The sequence below is a fragment of the Arachis hypogaea genome, chromosome 13, assembly GCF_003086295.3.
Source record: "Arachis hypogaea cultivar Tifrunner chromosome 13, arahy.Tifrunner.gnm2.J5K5, whole genome shotgun sequence".
Lineage (NCBI taxonomy): Eukaryota > Viridiplantae > Streptophyta > Magnoliopsida > Fabales > Fabaceae > Arachis > Arachis hypogaea.
Window position 1 is genome coordinate 5825993 of NC_092048.1, and position 20379 is coordinate 5846371.

The 20379-nt window shown below is 29.9% G+C and overlaps 3 protein-coding genes across 3 annotated transcripts; 2 read left to right on the forward strand and 1 right to left on the reverse strand.

Annotated features, from left to right (window-relative positions):
* The first annotated feature begins 6196 nt into the window (after positions 1-6196).
* Positions 6197-8334, forward strand: LOC112736745 (zinc finger protein WIP2). Its single transcript, XM_029291312.2, has 2 exons — positions 6197-6719; positions 7883-8334. The coding sequence occupies exons 1-2, from the start codon at positions 6240-6242 to the stop codon at positions 8330-8332; spliced, it is 930 nt and encodes a 309-aa protein (XP_029147145.1). The 5' UTR covers positions 6197-6239; the 3' UTR covers positions 8333-8334.
* Positions 8335-14491: 6157 nt separating this feature from the next.
* On the reverse strand, positions 14492-17033 carry LOC112735716 (zinc transporter ZTP29). Its single transcript, XM_025785230.3, has 11 exons — positions 16876-17033; positions 16742-16800; positions 16566-16658; positions 16033-16122; positions 15753-15890; positions 15613-15669; positions 15456-15496; positions 15265-15332; positions 15106-15162; positions 14881-14998; positions 14492-14793 (listed from the first exon to the last, which is right to left on the reverse strand). Exons 1-11 carry the CDS (start codon positions 16937-16939, stop codon positions 14751-14753), a joined length of 828 nt encoding a protein of 275 aa, XP_025641015.1. The 5' UTR covers positions 16940-17033; the 3' UTR covers positions 14492-14750.
* A 992-nt stretch (positions 17034-18025) lies between these two features.
* On the forward strand, positions 18026-19459 carry LOC112736746 (cytochrome c-type biogenesis protein CcmE homolog, mitochondrial). Its single transcript, XM_025786327.3, has one exon. It carries the CDS (start codon positions 18297-18299, stop codon positions 19116-19118), a length of 822 nt encoding a protein of 273 aa, XP_025642112.1. The 5' UTR covers positions 18026-18296; the 3' UTR covers positions 19119-19459.
* The last annotated feature ends 920 nt before the right edge of the window (positions 19460-20379 follow it).

Below are 20379 nucleotides of genomic sequence, written 5' to 3' on the forward strand. Positions count from 1 at the left end.
CTTTAGTAGTAATATTATTATTGCAAGGGACAAGTCTAGTTGTTGGGCTGAGTTTGGAAATAGGTGATTTCTACTGTTATATTTAGTTGCATAGAGGTGACCAAAACCAAACCACTCTGCTTTTGTTAGGAACCAACCAACAAAATTCTCCTCTACTTTCCTCCAAGTAGAACAACAATCTTGTTCTAAATTAAGAGTAATTTATATTGTTAGACTTCAATTAATTTGTAGCAAAAATAAGTAATGAGAGACCTGCGAGAAGGAACAAAAGGAAAAGGCTGTCAGGCATGTGAGGAGGGGAATCAGGGATAACATAATTGAGAAGCGAATGATCCAAAACCCTGGCGTGCAAGTGAAGTGAAGCCACTATAAAAGTATCATTCATAATTAATAATTATAATCATCATAATAATAAGCTACGGTACCCCCTTTCTTTCTTTGTTATTCGGCTGGTCATGAATAAAAGAGATTCACTCCTTGTTCACAAAGGTGAAGGGTCTCATTTTGTTCTTTTTTTTTTTTTTTTTTTACATTGCACATTTTATTTTATGTCACATGCCATACAACATTTTAGAGAAAACGACCTTACATAGTTTACATGAACCCACATCAATCATCATCCTCTGCTTCTGCTCTCTTTCTGTTTAAGGAAAATATATATAACTTGTTATTATTCCATGGATAACAATTTGGAACATGGTGGTGTTAAGATTAACATTCGGGTAGGTCAAGACAAGAGAGCTAAAATAAACTGTTGAGAATCGTGGTTAGGTTTCATAAGATCACGCTTGAATTTAAAATTACATAATGTAACATGTTTCGAATGAAAAATTTTATATAATAAGACTGGCATAGATGCTTAATATTTACACTAACAAGTAAAATAATTATCAACCAGGGGTTATATATTCCAATGCCATATTAATTATCACCTATATCATTGTAATTGTAATTTAACAATCATGCCAAGACAAGAATACAAAACAACACAATGAATGATAATCAACTACTTACTCTAGTTAAGGCAAGGTATGTATGTAAAGAATATGAGTTGGTTTTATGAACAAGTAATCTTTGTTATTTCAAAAATAAAGTGTTGAGGATAAAGAAGGGACCCCACCTATTTGGTATCCAATAATTACAGCAAAAATAAAGATCAAAATGACATCTATTAGCTAATCCAAAATTAAAAGATGCAGCTTCAAGAAAGTTAAAAAAGAAATGGCCCATTAAGATTATTTAAGACTAATGCTAGCTTTAACATGAAATCAATCAAGTAGAATATACAATTATACATCAAAGTGTTTCTTATAAACCTGCACAGAAGAGATGAAAAAACCGCACTAAGTGAGCACTAGCAAGCAAGCCATGGAACTATGGAAGATAAAAGGGTTGCACCAAGGGCCTAAATGTAATTTAGCCATGTGCGCAACATGGTCTTTCTAGAAAGATCCATGGCTGTAACCATATCTACTTCCAAGCTGCTCTTCGCAAGAACTATGTCAGCTGCTTCTACGGCTACAATCACACATGTTCTCATGGATCATATTGTAACCAATATGTGTCAACTATTTGATCTATGGAAATTATGTGTATATAGTAAAATTTTCCATCATTGGTGACTTTATTGGTGTGATTATATAACCAAAGATGTGTTAAGGATCGTAATTTCAACCATTTGTTTAATGAATCTGGTTAAATTTTGTTCTTCACCCACTAAGTACTATTATTCACTAATATGGTAACGGAAATTTATTTTACACAGTTCTCTGTATTCAAATGTCGAATTAGGTGCCAATGAGTTATAACTCAAATGGCATAGTCTCTCTATACTCAATTAAGAGGTTGCGGGTTCAAATCTCCTATCTTTGGTAAAAAAAAATGTCGAATTAGGTATCTAAAGAAAGCCTTACTTGTAATTCTTTCATCTTATTCAACAAAGACATTATTTGCCTAAGATATATGAAAATACTAACAATTTCAAACAAGTTTTATCAAGTACAAGTTTTGCCTGCATCAAGAACAATGAATAAGATTCTTATTTAACATTATATTATATATGAAAATACTAACTTAGTGATCGACACAAATCACCACATATATATACAGATTATGCCAAACATCAGTACATTCAATCTACTAACTATATTAAACTAACCAGTGCCTTTGATTAAAATGGTCTAACAAAAAATATGTATACCATACATAATGCAACTACAGAAGCTCTGATTTTCACGGATAAGATATACTTGCTAACTAAACATCACTTAGTTAAGAATCATGCACTCATCTTCATGCTTCTAATCAGATTAGCATGTAAGCAGTAAAGCAAGCACATAAAACAAACAAATTGTTCATATACAAGTGGAATAAGAATTGAAATGCCTCTTCACGGGGCAGAGTTCTTAGCAACCAGAAAATAGTGACAAAAATTACTAATCGCATACATGCCCCAAGAATAGTGGTATTATTACTATTATATACATACACTGTTGGTAAATACTAAATACTGAATAGAGAACCTTTTTTGTTCCATATAGAGCCGATTTTTGGTCTACAAATAGACCTTTCGGTTTGGGTTCGGACATTGATTAATGACAAAAATATTGAAGCAGGAAAATGGGTCTTATCTATTTTTGGGCTTAAAGCCTACCTTGCTTTTTGATCTAGCCCATCAAGAGTAAAAATAAATTAAAAAAATAGTTGGTTCAACTAAAAAAAATAGTTGAAGTAACTTTGGTTAGTTGAGTTATTAGCTTACTTGTCCGCTTAAATAAGGTTCAGAGATTTAAAGTCCGTCTTGTGTATATTACAACCAATTGGTTAGCGACAAACCTTTAAATAACCCTTATATTCACAGCAAATTAGTACTTGATCTGCCGAAATGATAGATATCATAAGAAAAAAAAAGGACAACAAACAAATTAAGTGAATATTTTATACAATTATGATATTTTTCTTGGCTCCACATGGAAGAAAAATAGCTCAAATTGGATTATGTTATTATTTGTAAAAGAAAGAAATAATCCATGAAAGAAAAGAAAAATTACATGCATGCATGCCATTTAAAGTATGGAGGGCAAGATTATGGTACATACATAACATGAGAATATATATGAGATAAATCAACTTAGAATTAAGTCAAACTAACAATAACTATTGACGAATACGTACCAACTTGAATTAATGCTTTAGCCTTAATGTTAAGGTAAAAGAATCTTTAGGGAGAAAAAAAAAGAAAAGAAAAGATACTAATTGGAAAATAATTTCAACTTGGGCATGTGATTGGTTTCAAAACTCCAAATTCCAAAGTGTTCGGTGAACAAAACTAGCTCGTATCACTATAGATAGTGTGAGAAAAAGGAAGATGGAAGATGCATGGATAGTAGATAGTAGAAGATGGAATGAGTGAAGGGTGTTTTTGATTTGCATGTAATGTTATTAGAAGTGAAGAAAATTAGTGAGCATTTTGGGAGACACCGACAGAATCTGTGTCCCTTGAGGAAGCCAAGCCGACCAAAGCGTGCAAGCCAAAGAAAAATTGCCGCTTTAACATTCCACCTAACTATCTATCTAATTTTATCTGTTTCCCTAGGAACGGAAAATCACAATAATCCAACATGTCAAACATTCACATTGTGCATGTTCCCCTCGGAAATACTACTACTATTAACTTATTAACTACTACTATTACTATTTGCCTTATTATTATATTATATTATATTATATTGTATTGCTAGTTAGTCATTATTGTTTTAAAATAATAATACATGTGTTTTTTTTTCTCTTTCTATTTGTTCAATTCTTAATAGTTCTTTCTGATCTGAACAAAAAACTATATTGTTTTAATGTTATAAGTTAGTAACCATAGAATTATTAATTCATTATGGACATTTATTCTATAATTTGCTATCATTCATTACTTATAAAAGAAATATCTCAACATTAAAAAAATATATGTTTTTTATTCTATTTAAATTTATCTTTAACAGATAAATTAATATTGACATAAATATCAGAGTATTTTTTGTAAATATATTTATATTCGGTATTTTTAATTGTCAAAAGATATATTTTTTTTCAAAAATATTATTAGTATACTAAAATTAATCATTAAAATTAATTATTAATATAAATTACATATTAGAATATAAAATATACATTAAAAATAAATTAAATAATATATGCATTTATACACAAATACATAATAACTTATTTATTTTAATAGTTAAATTTATGTTTAATTACTCTACTGGTCTTTATAGTTTCGCAAAATTTTCAATCAGGTCCTTATATTTTTTTTTTTAATTGAGTCCTTACACCAATTTTTTTTTTTAATTGGGTCCTTACATTTTTTTTCCTTTTATTTAGGTCACTGTACCAATTCTTTTTTTTAGTTAGGTCCCTATAAAATTAAGCCAATTACTACTAAGAGGGACTTAATTGAAAAAAAAAAGTTGGTGCAGGAACCCAATTAAAAAAAAAAGTATAGAAACCTAATTAAAAATTTCACGAAACTATAGAGACCAACCGAGTAATTAAACCTTAAATTTAATATATATGTACCTGTTAATTTTTTTTAAGGAAAAAAGAGTTTTTCTCTATCTAAACGAGTTACACATCAAAGAAGCAAAATCACACAATAACATCAGTTCCAATGTGTTAGGTTGCATGGCTGGTTTTCTGGTGGAAGAAGGTAATTAAATTGAAAAAGTAGATAATTCAATAATAATAATAACAACTAATAATACAAAAATTTCTATTCAGAAAAGTCCCCCCATGGTGGAGCCACGACAAAACAAAAACAAGAGAGCAATGCAAAAAGAACAAATAAACTATTTTCAGCTTCTTTTATGTATAATAATAATTAGACGGAACTATACCAATGTAACTTCGGCATATTTATACTACATATTATTAATGCTTTTCTATAAAATATATTGTTTTTATATAAATTAAAAAGAACTATTATGAAATAGTGAAACTAAACTAGCTAGGTGGAATACGTACAATTATAACCCACTGTTTTGTATCCAATACAAGGTAGTAGTTTCTAGTTGAAGTAAATGACTGAATGGAATAGGAATGTTTAGGTAATAACGACACGGCAAATAGTCTTCAAGACTTCAATTTCGATAAGTGACTGTGCCTTCTCTATTTTCTCTCCTATATGTTGGTTAAGTCGGTGAACATATTATTCAGCACCTCTTTTAATTTCTAGATAGCAGAATATATACATACATATTTATTATTATGAAACATAATAGGCGTAGAATATAATGAATATTTAATTTAATCATTATATTATAAAAGCATCAAATAAACTTAAAGATCAATAATTATCGTTTGAAATTCTAATCATTATGTCCAAATATTTAAAATCATAAATTTATTCGTTAAATATTATAACTACATGGATATTTTAAACTCTCTTCATAAAATAACCATATACTAGTTAAACTTTAGTTTATTATTATTATTACAACAATTATAACACACTATATACCGACAATGTATACATACAACAATTTATAAACATCTAATCTAATGATATTTTTTCCCCTTAAAAAATCGAAATATATAGAGATTTGTTACCAGAAAATAAATAATAAAAGACCATAATTATTATGTAAATAAATGTAAAGAACTAACTTTTAATTGATGAACAATAATTGATAATTTTTTATTTATTATTAAAAATTTATAGTTTGATTCTATAAGTCAATATATTTAAAATTTCTAATTTTCTAGTTTAATTCTTTGTGGGTGACGTGCCTTATTCCCTATTTTCTTATGCTAGTTGGTTTTCTTTTAAGGAGAAACTTTTGGGATTATCAGTGTTCTTTTATTCATTTTAATCATAATTAGATCAGTATAGATATTAAATTATTTTTAATAAATAAATTTTATTTATTTATATATATAAATTATATTGACATTAATAAATATAAGTATAAATTATTATTGATTAAATATTAATTTAAAATAATAATATTTATTAAGGTGAAAATTTATGTGCAGTCGACTTCACGTGAAATTGATAGTTGAGAGCCATTAAATAAAAATTTAGTCAAATCAATCAAATTATCTAACGGCTCTCAACTATCAATTTCACGTATAGCGGACTCTATGTGTGTAGAGTAGTGCTATAATAAGGTTGCTACAACTATTTGTACCTGATCATGGATGACAGTGATAGTCATATATATCCTTCTTTTATTTCTACTCTCTCTATCTCAATGGTCATGGCAGATTCAACCTACAGCAACTCCAATAATGACTATAACACTAACAACCTCCTTCTCTTGGATCTCAATTATTCTCCTTCTCCTTCTCCATCTTCTTCTCCTTCTACCAATTCCTTCAATTACTTTCATCCTCCACCAATCACACAACCCCTTCCCTTCCTTCACCTAAGCCCTACAACAACACATCAACAACAACAACTAGATCTTCAATCTTCATTTTGTGCCATGGAAGTTGACAACAATAACAATAATAAGGTGCCTCTACACTTAGGGCTTCAAAGCACGCTAGTAGTACAAGAAGAAGAAGAAGAAGAAGAAGAAAAGATCACTGTTGCTTCTGAATATGTTATGTCAAATGGAATTAACAGAGGACAGTATTGGATCCCAACACCTACTCAGATCCTCATCGGTCCTACACAGTTCGCATGCCCCCTTTGCTTCAAAACCTTCAACAGATACAATAACATGCAGGTACTCACTAATTACTTCAATTCTTTTCCTTAAAACTTCACTTTAATTAATTTCTCTAAGGAACTCTACTTATAATTAGGGTTTCTACTTTACCTAATTTTTAGACTGCCTTTTTTCACTTTTATCTGGGCCTATAATTAAACTACTGTTCTACCACACTCCTTTTGCTGTGTTGAGGTTACAAAATTCATCAACAAGGAATATATATATGTATATATTAATTAAACCCAGCAACATGAATTAATTAATTAAGTTTCACAAAAATGAATACAAGTAGCTGTAATATTCTCTTTCTTTAGTAGCAAATGACCCATGTTGTACCTAATTAGCTTCTTTAATCCTAAACATGGCCCTGTGTTGATGAAGGAGGCGCGTCCTGCTATAAATAATGTTATTGTAATTAATAAAATAATTATTCAAAATCTTAACAGTTAAAGTTAATTAACCTACATCATACAACAAAGACCTAATGCAATTTTCACAAGGAGGTTCATTGGATGATATAAATAGTACCAAAAATTCAGTCCTCTATGCGTGTGGTTCCTTCCATGCTTCCCTTTTCACCTAATTATTACATCCAACTCATTATTACCATTTACCATTGCACCCATTCATTGGTAACTTATTTGCATAGTGCTATATATATCATACTAGGGCTTGTGGTAATAAGTTAAAATAAAATAACAATGTACCGATCCATACAAAATTTAATTGGCATACAATTCAATATTTTTTCAATTGGCACATCAGGTAATTAGATTTTTTTAATAAATTCTTCATTTTAATTTTTCATATCAAAAGTGTAATTATATATTAATTTTTAAATTTATTATTTAATAAAAAATTATTTAAATATATTAATCTAATTAAATGATGATATAAAATTTGTTACATTGTATTATTAATACATCAAAATTAAACTCATTTATTAATTACATCTATACAATTGAAATTTTGGTTATGCATATCGGAAATGTTTGGTAACCAAAGAAAATTAGCTAAAAACAGTCATAACTTGCCTTATTTAGCATTTATTAATTGTTGCGACAATTAATGAATGCTAAATAAGGCAAGTTCTGGCTGTATTTTTTGTCTCCCTAACATTACCCTATGTATATATATTGGTAGCTAATGCATGAAAGGAAAACAATGTGTATGTGTAGATGCATATGTGGGGGCATGGATCTCAATATAGAAAGGGTCCAGAATCTCTAAGGGGAACACAACCAACAGCAATGTTGAAACTGCCATGTTATTGCTGTGCACCAGGATGCAAGAACAACATAGATCACCCTAGAGCAAAACCACTCAAAGATTTCAGAACCCTTCAAACTCATTACAAGAGAAAGCATGGACTTAAACCCTTCACTTGTAGGAAGTGTTCCAAGGCATTTGCTGTGAGAGGTGATTGGAGGACTCATGAGAAGAATTGTGGGAAGCGATGGTATTGCTCTTGTGGCTCTGATTTTAAGCACAAGAGATCCCTTAAGGATCATATCAAGGCATTTGGAAATGGACACAAATCTTATGCAATTAATGACCATCTTTGTGTTGATCAAGATGATAATGGAGCTACCTCTGAAGTTGAAGAAAATGATTCATTCCACTCCTAGTATAATTTTTTTTTTGGTGACTACTCCTAGTATAATTTACATGCATGCTATGCTTTCTCATATATATTTTAATTTCTAGCTTAATTAGCACTCTGTTATTATTATTAGCTACCTTAATTATGTATGTTTCCTGTTATTGCATATGTATGTAGACCAAGTAATTTTTTTAACTTTCTAGATTCAATGTGTGATCAGGATTTTAATTTCAGTGGTCATATCATGCCTAAGGAATTAACATTTTTCTAAAAAAGGCAGGGAAAGATTTTTAGGGATCACCAATTCACCATCATCAATTAAATAAATAATACTCACTCTTTCAAAATAAGTGTGGCTTTCACTTTTTTTTAGTTCATTAAAAAATCAATGATTTAGACAATTTCCATACATTAATTTTTCAATAAATTCAAAAGTAAAAATAATACTTATTTTAACTCGAAGTGAGTAATATTATAGACATTTTCACTAAAAATATATCTTCAAATTTTAATATTAATTTTTATAAATTAGTATAATTAGCCGATTTATTAGAATTTTTAAATATTTTTAAAAAAATAATCAAATGAAATAATACAAAATAAAAGTATGTCATATTCAACTTAATATCTTAGAGAATTATGAATTTCTCCTCTTATAAATTTTCACATTTTGTTTTATCCGGTATATATGGGTCAAATCCCTCTACTTGCTATTTAACATGATTTTCATCGCATAACTTTTTTTTTTTATCATAATAAAAGTTAATTTATTCAAAATAAAATGGTAACTGATTGTCTGATTTATATATAATTATGCGACAAGAGTCATTTACAACAATTATGTATAGTCTTTATGGTGAATAACAATGCTATAGATACAACATGCTAATAGTAATCAGAATATAATATACATTAGAATATAAATATATATATAGTTTAATTCATTTTTAATGTATTTTTTATATTTTAATATTTATTTTTTAATAATAATTAAAATTCTAACTATTTAATTTTATTATCTTATTGTTAGTTAAAAAGAATTAATTCTTAATAAAGTCACTATTATTTAAGAAAGAAAAAAACAAAACTAATAATCACGTACTAGTATATCATAATAGAACCAGCCATGATCAGCTTTATGAGTCTTATGATGCTGCTATATATTTTCAACTACTTTTGATGGACCATCAGCATGAAGGACCGTCAAATAATACTATGTTATAATGATTTCTGTGAAAAATGATTAGGATCTGAAGAGAACATCTTTAATTTTCATGTACTGCTATTACTATTCTTAAAGGGGAAAAACATACATGGAAATTAATACAAGATGAAAACCCACTTTTTTTTTTTTTACGTAAAATTAATAATTAATAATTCAGAATCAGTCAAATTATCTATTGATTTTTAATTATTGATTTCACTTGAAAACGTTAATACAATCACCACATTCAAAACATAAGGCACCAATCTCTGATCCCCAACACTGTACTACGCTTTAATTTTAACATTTAGAAATAATTTTGTACTAATTTTTTTACCCTAAGGTGATTTGTTTTTCTCTATTATTTATAGCTGGCGTTTGATATAGAAGAAAGACACCAATATTGAATGTGTTTGCTTATGTCTTCATCGTTTTTTGAGAGGACAAAAACTATAAAAAGAAAAGAAAAAGAAAAAAGTTTTGAGATAGATTATTTTATATATAAATTTAATTTCAATACATACAATATAAAAAATTTCATCATTTCATAAAATTATCATTCAATTAGATGTATGTATTTAATTGATATTTTAAATAATAGACTTAAAAATTAATTTTTTATTAATGTAATAATAATATACGATTAATTATTTTTATTCAGACAAATAATATATAAAAATTAAAGTCTTTATATATTTTTCCCATAATTGTAAATACATTCTTTTGTATATTTATATTTACATTTACATTCTATCTCAAGAAAATGAACTAAGTGTATATAGAGGCTCAAATTTATGGATATGGAAGACTTGGGTGTGATCTGTCCAGATATGGAGTTATGGCGTACAAGACAAAAATGTGGGACAATTTTTTCTGAGTCAAAGGGAGAACAACTCGAACTATGCGAGTTCTTTGATCATGAAATTTTGCTTCACAAATCGCATGGTCCAATTTGCAGCTGATGGAATTTGAAATCTGAAATGTGGAATTCGAATCTTCCGTTTTTCTTGTTCTGGGTAATTTTTTTTACGTTTTGAGGGATACAACTCGTAGGGTCCGAGTTCTGCTTTTTCTGATCCCACAATGAGGTGAAGCACCCCTCCTCCCCATACGCGAGTCCAACATTTTCTTTGCTTCCATATTCAAATTAAAAGGCGGTATGTAGAAGGGAGAAAAATAAATAGAATAATATAATTGTTGAAGATTGAATGTTGGTGTAGGCCAGGTGAAGTAAATTTGAGAGAGAGAGAAAGAGATGTAGCAGCTTGAAATGTCATTTCAATTTTAAAAGTGGGTGATAAATACATAGCAGAGTTTGAATTGCATATATAGAAATAATCTCATCCAACAAATTCGGGACTCCACGTTCCTTCTTGTCCCCCTTGTTTGGATGATATGATCCAGTTGTTGAAAACATGGTAAAAATAATAATCATGGCAATTTAAGAAATCAAAGAGAAGGGGATGATGGATTGCATTGCTTGTTGGTAATCCATTCAGAACAGTGTAACGTCAATCAGTCACAACCGCAAACCCTGTCAACTTAACAAAACAAAGATGTGATACAACATAACATAACTTTTCTTTTCCATACATATATCAATATCACTCCACATGCAACACACATGTATCCAGCTACAGTCATCGTCCGCATGCACTCAACCCTAAAGATATCTCATACGGTAATTTAATTTCATACTTGATCTTTTAAAATGTTTAATTTTGTTTCAATATTATTATATTAGTCATTTCTTTGAAATTAAAAGATAGTAAAAATAGAGAAAGATATCTCTATTGTTTGTTTTTGCATTGTTATATTCTTTATCTTAATGTTGCAAGTGTGAAGAATGTATGAAATTAGTCGCACATCAAAGAAAACAAAGAAGAGTGAGGAGTTTATAAAATGAGAGACCCATTAATTTATTGTTCTGAGATTTTAAATTGGATATAATGTCATCTCATTTTATATTTTCTCGTTTGATTCCTCTCCACTCACCACATGCATGATTTTTGTTCTTGAGTTGTACTTGTAACATTTAACCTTTATATATAGTAGGTTAAATTACACAATTAGTCCTTACACTTTAAAAGTTTATAATTGAGTCCCTAAAAAGAATTAAAATTTGTAATTTAGTCTCCGCCAGTCAAAAAGTATTGATTTAACAGAATATTCTTAAAATATTCTGTTAAAATAGAGAATATTCTGTTAAATCAAAAACTTTTTGAACGATAGGGACTAAATTACAAATTTTAATTCTCTTTAGGGACCCAATTATAAACTTTTAAAGTGTAGGGATCAATTTACAATTTTACTGAAAATGTAGGACCAATCGTGTAATTTAACCAATATATTATTGATTCATCTCTGGTATGTATTTTGTAAGTTATATAATTTAACCTTGATGATTATCATTAGGATAAGCTTTTCCCCGAACCTAAAATTATAAGATGGGCCATCAATTAATTACGAAATTAAAAAGGATTCCTAGCTAGAGAATAAAGTTAATGTTGTATTTAGTTTATCAGCTAATCCATCTTTAAGGCTAGCAGTGGAGCATGTAGGGCTGGTTAATACTGATTAGTGTTAAGTGTCATTCTAAGTGTGGCGCGCCATAACAAATAAAAAATATAAATTAAGAAAAAGGAAAACGCTTTATTGATATCTTTAATAAAGTGGGAAATTTTTAATTTGTCTCCTTAATGGCTCAGGCACATCAACGACGAAGGATAAATTTTATATTTAAAAGGTAAATGTTGTTCCATCCTAAAAGTAATGCGTGCATGCATGTGATTATATGATTCATGTGATATCTACAAATATTCTTCATTACAATCAATGATTGCTTCCCTTTTTGTTCTTTCTGTGAGTACCAAATAAAAAGAGAGATTTCGGATTCATACAGATAATATTGATGAGGAACAAGGGTTGTATATGCATGTATGAGAGTTTATACACAGGTTTGTATAATCGTATTCTAATGATTCTACAAGTTATAATAAAAATAATATAAGAAGAATCTCTTAATTATAACAAAATTTAAACTTTAAATAACTAATTAATTTGGTAATAACTTTTTTCCCTAGGTACTTAGATTTGATTTAGTAAAATTTTTTAAAAAGATATTTTTATTTTTCAAAAATATAAACTTCTGATTTTGTATTTGATAAATAAAAGAAAAATAAGTAAAAGATATGAACATTTTTTAAAAGAGAGTCACTTAAATAAAGATGTTGAAAATATATTTTTATAAAAATATTTTTTAATAATTAAAATTTAACACATATAATTGATTAAATCGTGTTATTTTTGTCAAAATTAGGCTAGACAAATTGATCTGACCGAAAAATGGTGAATCAAATATTGAACTAGTCTAAATTAATATTATTTTTTATAAAAAATGTCTACAATACCCTATTATAGAAAATAACTAAAATACTTCTATTATATATATTAATTTTAAGAATCCTAAATTTTAGTCCTTTATTTTTCTATCGTAGGGTTAAGATTTAAAATTAATATATATATATATATATATATATATATATATATATATATATATTATAATAAGAGTATTTTAATCATTCTCTATAATAAGGATATTGTAGTAATTTTTTATAAAAAAATAATATTAATTTAGACCAGTTCAAGATTTGATTCTCTATTTTTTCGGTTAAATCAAGTTGTCTAACCTAATTTTGACAAAAATAACATGATTTAATCGATTATATATATTAAATTTTAATTACTGAAAAACATCTTTAAAAAAAGACGTTTTAGGTGTCTTTATTTGAGTGGCTCCCTTTTTAAAATACCTAAGGTAGAGCCTTTTAAAAATAATTTGTGCTTATTAAAATTAAAAATTCTAATATAATTTTATACATTAATTAATATTAAATTTTAAATTAAAATTTAATTTTGATACACTGTCAATATAAAAGTATTTTACATGTGTATCTAATCATATAACGTTATATTAATAAAAATAACTGCCTTTTCATTGACTACGTGAATGGTCATCCAAAAAAATAATTATAATTGTACAGTTAGTGCATTAAATTAAACTCATTTAATTATAACATGAATGTCTATTATATTATTTTTAAATTTTAAAAGTTATTTTATCAAATACACTTGTTATTATTACTTGTGCTTATTAAAAGTTATTTTTAATTTAATTTACTAAACATATATACTATAACTTTTGAAAAATTATCTTTTAAGAGTTTAATTTTAATACGCTTATAGTGTAAAAAATTTTACACCATCGTACAATCACAACTGTTCTCTTAGATGATCATTTACGTTATCAATATAAAAGATAATTATTTTTGCTAATATTATATTATATGATTATTAAACGCACGTATAAAATGATTTTATACTAACAGTATATCAAAATTAAATTCATCTTTTAAAAATTAACTTTTATAAATTATTTTAAAAAATAAAAATTTTACCAAATTAAATCTTATTGTATTAGAGATACTACCGGAATAGATAGAGAGAGGTATCTATAAATCGTCTTGCGTTTTAAGCTGTTGATTTGATGTTTAATTGAAAATTTAACAGTTTTTGTTTTTTCTTTTTTTTGGGGTGTTAGAGCAGGGCTGAGCAGTAGTCCCACTAAAATTTGAATAATTTCACATAGTATACAAAAGTGTATTTTTTTGTCACGGATACAAAAGTGTTCAAAACTCGGAGATGATCCATGTAGGCAGAGACCCAAATCGAAACCCAAAATGAGGTATATGGGCTAGGGCCCAATAATCAATAGACATAATGATAGATAAAACAGTTCAAGACAAAAAAAAAAGAGGTTAAAACTCCAACTGCAACCAAGTCCAAGATAGAAAAAAAAAAAAACTCCAACTGAAACTAACCAATCTAATATATAAGATTTTTTAGAAAAGTTAGATTACCTATTTATGAAGTTAATTTTTAATTCACAATTTATTAAAGTGATACTAAAATATTAATAGATGAAATAAAAAGTATATCACTTGCAAATAGCTTCAAATATATTTACAAATCATCTTTATATATATATATATATATATATGGATAATGACAAGATGATCTCTTTTTCGAGTAATACACAGGATTAAAATTCTTGTCATTATTTTTTTACCTCCTCCTGTTCTTTGTACAACATTCCTCTATATAGTAGGAGAAACTAAACCATAGTTAATTACATTTTAATGTTCATGTCATGTATGTTACTCCTGGGATTACTTGTACATTAAACCATGTTCTCTGGTAAACTCAGTCGTAGAAGAAACAAGCTGCAGCAGCATGCAAGAAACACTTAACTAGGTATCTTATAATAATTTAAATGTACAATATTAGCACTAATCTTATTTCTTAATTACCTTGCACACATGAATGCCATGCCACAAAAGACGGCCTTAACAGACTGCTTCTGTCCAGCATAATCAAAAGCCAATGGCAGCATTTCATGAAGTGTTAGAAATGCCATTACTCCACCAACTGTGTATTATGTTTAATGCAATCAACAATAATTAATATTAACACAACATAACGTAACATATCATATTGCTAATTGCACACAAACCAATCAAGTTGCAAGGGCTAACCTGCTCCAAGCAAACCTTCAAGAATCTCAGGATTTAAGCTTCTAGGGAACAGACATGCTACATTGTTATGTAACAAGGGAAAATCATCATCATCATCATACTTTATATAATCTTTGAATTATTTATGTATATAGAGAATGTTTTGGATGGTGTATGTACCTATAATTATGACTCCTAAAGGCTCAGCAAACCCACAAAATGATGCCAATTTCAATGCCTGCCATTTACTAATTAAGAACCATGCATCCACAAATTAATGGTTATTGTTATATGTATGATATTTGATATGAAAGTCTACATCATAAACCGTAGATTTAACTAACAAGAGAAAAAGATCCAGATCTTATTACCTCTCTGTTGCAAAATAAACAGGAAGTGCAACAGCAATACCCTGGAAAAAAGATATATACAACAAGAGTCTCACAATTGTTTAACGTTAAACTAATTAAGGAATTTATTAATAAAACACTAAGATTATATTATAAGGTAAAATATAATTAAAAATACCTCTGGGATATTGTGCAGAGCAATGGCTAATGCAAGGTTAAGACCAACTCGAAGGCCCTATAAAAGAAGAATTAATGGCATAAAGTTACAATATTAAGGCATTAACATGCAACAATAACACTAAATTTGAAGTTTATTACCTTCATGGACCCAAGGAACACTGCCATTCCTTCAGGAAAATTATGTAAGCTAATACCAATGGCAGTGATAATTCCGCTGAACAAAACTTGACGGCGCTGCCTTTTCATAATGTCCCTGTTTCTACGATCTCCAACATTCTATTTTCAAGCATGCTATCATATTATAAGATTGTTTGTTTTTTACTCAACATATATAGCAGCTCAGCTACAATACCATGCATTTTATTTAAGATTTAATTTGGTAGATAGAAATTAAACAAGTTTAAGTAAAAGAACGAACCTTTGTCTTTTTATCGTCTGGAATGGGAACTGCTGTTGGTTCTGGGATAAATTTGGTTACAACAGCAAAGAATATGACACCAGCAAAAAACTGAAACAAAGAAGGTAAAAAATATATTCATTGTGAGAATAAATATGACTTTAATTAAACATTATATTATGGTAACCAATTTGGGTTGTTCGAGTGATCAGCCCACTCGTCTGTTTAAATAAGTGTTAGAAGTTCGAATCTCATCTTATGCATACAACAACCCATTGGCCAATACCAAACTTTTAAATAGAGTTCAGATCCACGGTGGATTAGTACTTAATCTTTGTCGGGCTGAGAGATACCGTTAATTAAAAAAATATTATATTATAATAACCAACTTGGGTTAGTGGAGTGATCAACTCACTCGTTTGCTTAAGCAAGTGTCGGTATTTCGAATCCCGTTTTAGATCCACTACGGAGTAGTCTGTCGGGTTGAAAGATACCGTGGATAACAAAAAAACACTATATTATGGTGAATAATAATAATATATAAGAGAACTTACCCAAAGGTTTCCTTTGAGATATCCAAGTGAGTTAATAGCATTATGAGCAAGGTCAAAGAATGAAATGCTCAGCATCAAACCAGCAGCAAAACCCTTTATGATTAGAATGTGAATGCTTAAGTAATCAAAAAATATTGAGTTTGATTAATCAATAATGAAACATTATATATGTATACCTGCAACAGTCCAAGCAACTTTAAACTTGGAGTTTTGTTGATTATTACAGAGAGTCCACCTGTTCAACATAGACAAGTTTGTGTGAATGAAGCAAATTAGAGTTTTGATGGAAAGAAATGAAATTAAATAGTACCTATAGAAGTACTCAAGCCACCAATGCATGAGAGAGCAAGACCAACCATGAGCTGAGAATCCATGACCTTGAATTAAGGATGTCACGGCTCTATTCAATGCAACACAATACAAATATTGATAAGTGAAAGAAGAAAATAGTTGGACTGCACCGGTTATTGTTATTGTTATTTTTATATAGCAATAATAATATTAATAAGTAACCGTTTGTGGAGGGAAATGAGAGGGATAAGGTATGTGGTATTTGAATATTCGAAAGCACAAGAACTAAACAAAACTAAATTAGACATGATAGCAAAAGAAAGAGATGGATTGTGAAGTTGGTCCACGAAAAGCACTACTTTATTATTTTCTCCTCTTTAGGTTGGGTAGAGATACATATGTATATGTTATCATAGGTGAACCTAATTCTTTTCGAATAAGTTACTACCATGACCAGATGCGCAAAGATTTATATCCTCTAAAATATAATAAAAATAAAGTGTAATATTTAAAAATAAAATATACAAATACATGCATTATATATTTTTGAAATCATTAATAGAAAATATTAAAGGATCAATATTTTTAGTGGAAAAATTAAATGAAAAGTTAACTAGTACAAATATTAGCTCAGGTGCAAGACAAATGAAAAAAATTATTCATCATTTAACATTTTTTATTATTAATTTTCTCTTAACATTTTTTTTTATCAAAGATACGAGATTCGAACCCGCGACTTCTTAATTGAGTATGGGGAGATTATGTCATTTGAGCTATAACTCATTGGCTTCTCTTAACATTTGTCTTCATTTTTTCGTTATTTTGTATTCTCAATCCGAAAACCAATGATTAATATGATATATATCGGAGTTTTATTTAAAAATTGATCATTGACCAATAAATTAATACATATATAAAATAAAATTTAAAATTTACATAAACATATTAGTAAATTAATTACTAGACCAACTCTAACTTGATTTCTTTGTTTTTCATGTTGCCTATCTACCACTCTCCATATTACATTGATTTGAAATATTTTTTTGGACAAGGGATGGATTTGAATTTTGATTTTTGACCATGCATTACAGAAGTCTTCTACATACTGGGCCTCGATTTTACTTAGCATCTATAATAATGGATCTCCAACATGGAAGAAGAATGGCCCATAAATTGGGCCAGCGCACTCCACTTGTCACGTGCAAATATTTTTCTTTTTTTCACTTTTTCTCCTTCTTTTTGTTCAATGTTCTGTGAATGGTTGCATGAATCTTCTCCTTTGTTCGCCTCCAACACTGCCACAAAAAAGACCATTGCTGCCGCCAAACTTCTACTCAATTATGGCGGCTAATACTCTTAAACCCTAACCCCCAATCTCCAATTTTCCCACGTTTATTTTCCCTCACTTTCCCGAGAAAAAACAGTAAAAAGAAAATTCCGATGGCCACCGGACTCGCCCTCAGATTCAGATCCCGCCTCCTCCATACCACCTCACTCCTCCACTCCTCCCTTCTCCACACACGCCACCCTACCGCCGCCAATCTCTCGACGTCTCTCGCAGCTGCCTCCTTCATCCGTTCCATCGACTCACCTTCCGCCCTCCCCTTCGCTTTCTCTATCCACCAGCGTCTCCTCTCCACGGCGGCTCGGCGCTCGGCATCTCGACCAAAGAAAACGGTTGACATCGGCGCGCGAGCCAGGCAGATGCAGACACGGCGCCTGTGGACCTACGCCCTAACGTTCGGATGCATCGCGGGGTTCATCGTCATCGTTCTGAACAACGTCCAGGACCAGTTAGTGTTCTACGTTACTCCATCGGAAGCTCTCGAAAAGTACGCTCAGAACCCTACGAAGACGAAGTTCCGATTGGGAGGTTTGGTCCTGGAAGGCAGCGTCGTGCAGCCTGCATCTTCGGCAGAGATGGAATTCGTGGTCTCCGATCTGATCACCGATATTCTTGTCCGGTTTCAGGGTTCGCTCCCCGATCTCTTCAGGGAAGGTCATTCTGTGGTGGTGGAAGGGTTCGTGAAGCCGTTCACCGATGAGATCAGGAATCAGGTGTCCGCCAAGAGCGTTTCCGGAAAGGCAAGGAGCGGAGACTGCTATTTTTCCGCCACGGAGGTTTTAGCAAAGCACGACGAGAAGTATATGCCTAAGGAGGTTGCGGCGGCTATTGAGAAGAACAAGAAGATCATTGAGGAGGCTGCAGTGAAAGAAGCGGAGTCAGCGGCAGAGGCTGCAGTGGCAGCAAAGAGCTCTTAGGTGGATTCTCTGCCTAATTTTTGGTAAATTTTAAATTTAATTTCTTGGGATTAAATTGTGAACTGAATTTAATATCCCAAATGATACTATTTATACTGTTAAGATTTTTGGAGGGATGAGAATTGTTTAACCGTAGTCCATAGGATGAGGTTGAATTTTTTATTGTAATAATTAGGATGACCTACTCATTGGTAAAGAACAAAGTTTGGATATTGGATTGGAAGAGTGATCAATTTTGATTGTTACTGAGGCACTTTGTAGTGTTGTTGTAATGCATAGTTACTATACAATGATGATATTTCTTAAATAAATAAGAAACATTTACAAGGTTTGTAACCAAATATTAATGATTTGATGTAATTATCAAATTATGTTCTCTGGACTGCATATTCTTGTGCTTGAATTCGGTTTGAACTTGTGCCTTTAGCTTGCTATTAGCTATGGAAGTGAGCTTTCAACTTTCAAGCTTTACTTGCTACAGTGCTGTCTGTTAAGTTCATCTGATTCTGTGTATTCTATTAGAGTTTGCATTTGCAAGCACCCTTGGAAATTGATTTAGTGCTTTCTATAAGATTGTAAAATCTCAAGTTTGTAGCTACATAACCCATCACTGGGTCTTTGAACTTCATTTGATCATTCTGTTGTATTAGAATTTGTGAATCCATTGGGAGATTGACCTTTGTAAGGTTTATGATGTAGATACAATGCTGAGAGAAAATATGTTGCTTTTGCTTTAAAGGATCTAGGTTGTTGATATATTATAGGAGAAATTATTGTATGCTCTTGGAGTACAAGGAAAGAGAACGAGGTATAATTGTGTATGTTTAGGGTTTAGGGATTAAGAACAGGCAGTCAACCAAAACATTTGGTAGTTGATGAACATAGAGCATTTGGTTTGGGATTTACTGGTTTAGTTGCTTATGATGCGCATACTTAGAGTTATTTGATTGCAGACATTGTTGTAGTTGCTAGATCCTCGGGGAAAAGAAAAGGCATGGGTGAAGGAGGTAACTTGGAATGGGTATTTTCAGTTATTCAAACTTGAGTCGAGTTCTGTTGGTTTTTGTGTGTGTTGCAGATATAGTTCCCTGATATTAGAAGCGTGAAACTGATCTCTTAATTCCTATTTTTCTGTAGTTTCAATTGCAACAAATATATTGTTCTTTCTACAGACTACAGTTTATGTTGTGAACACATGTAACCGAAGTACAGAACCGAACAATTGTGTTGATTACTTTTGGCCGGAATAAACATTCTCACA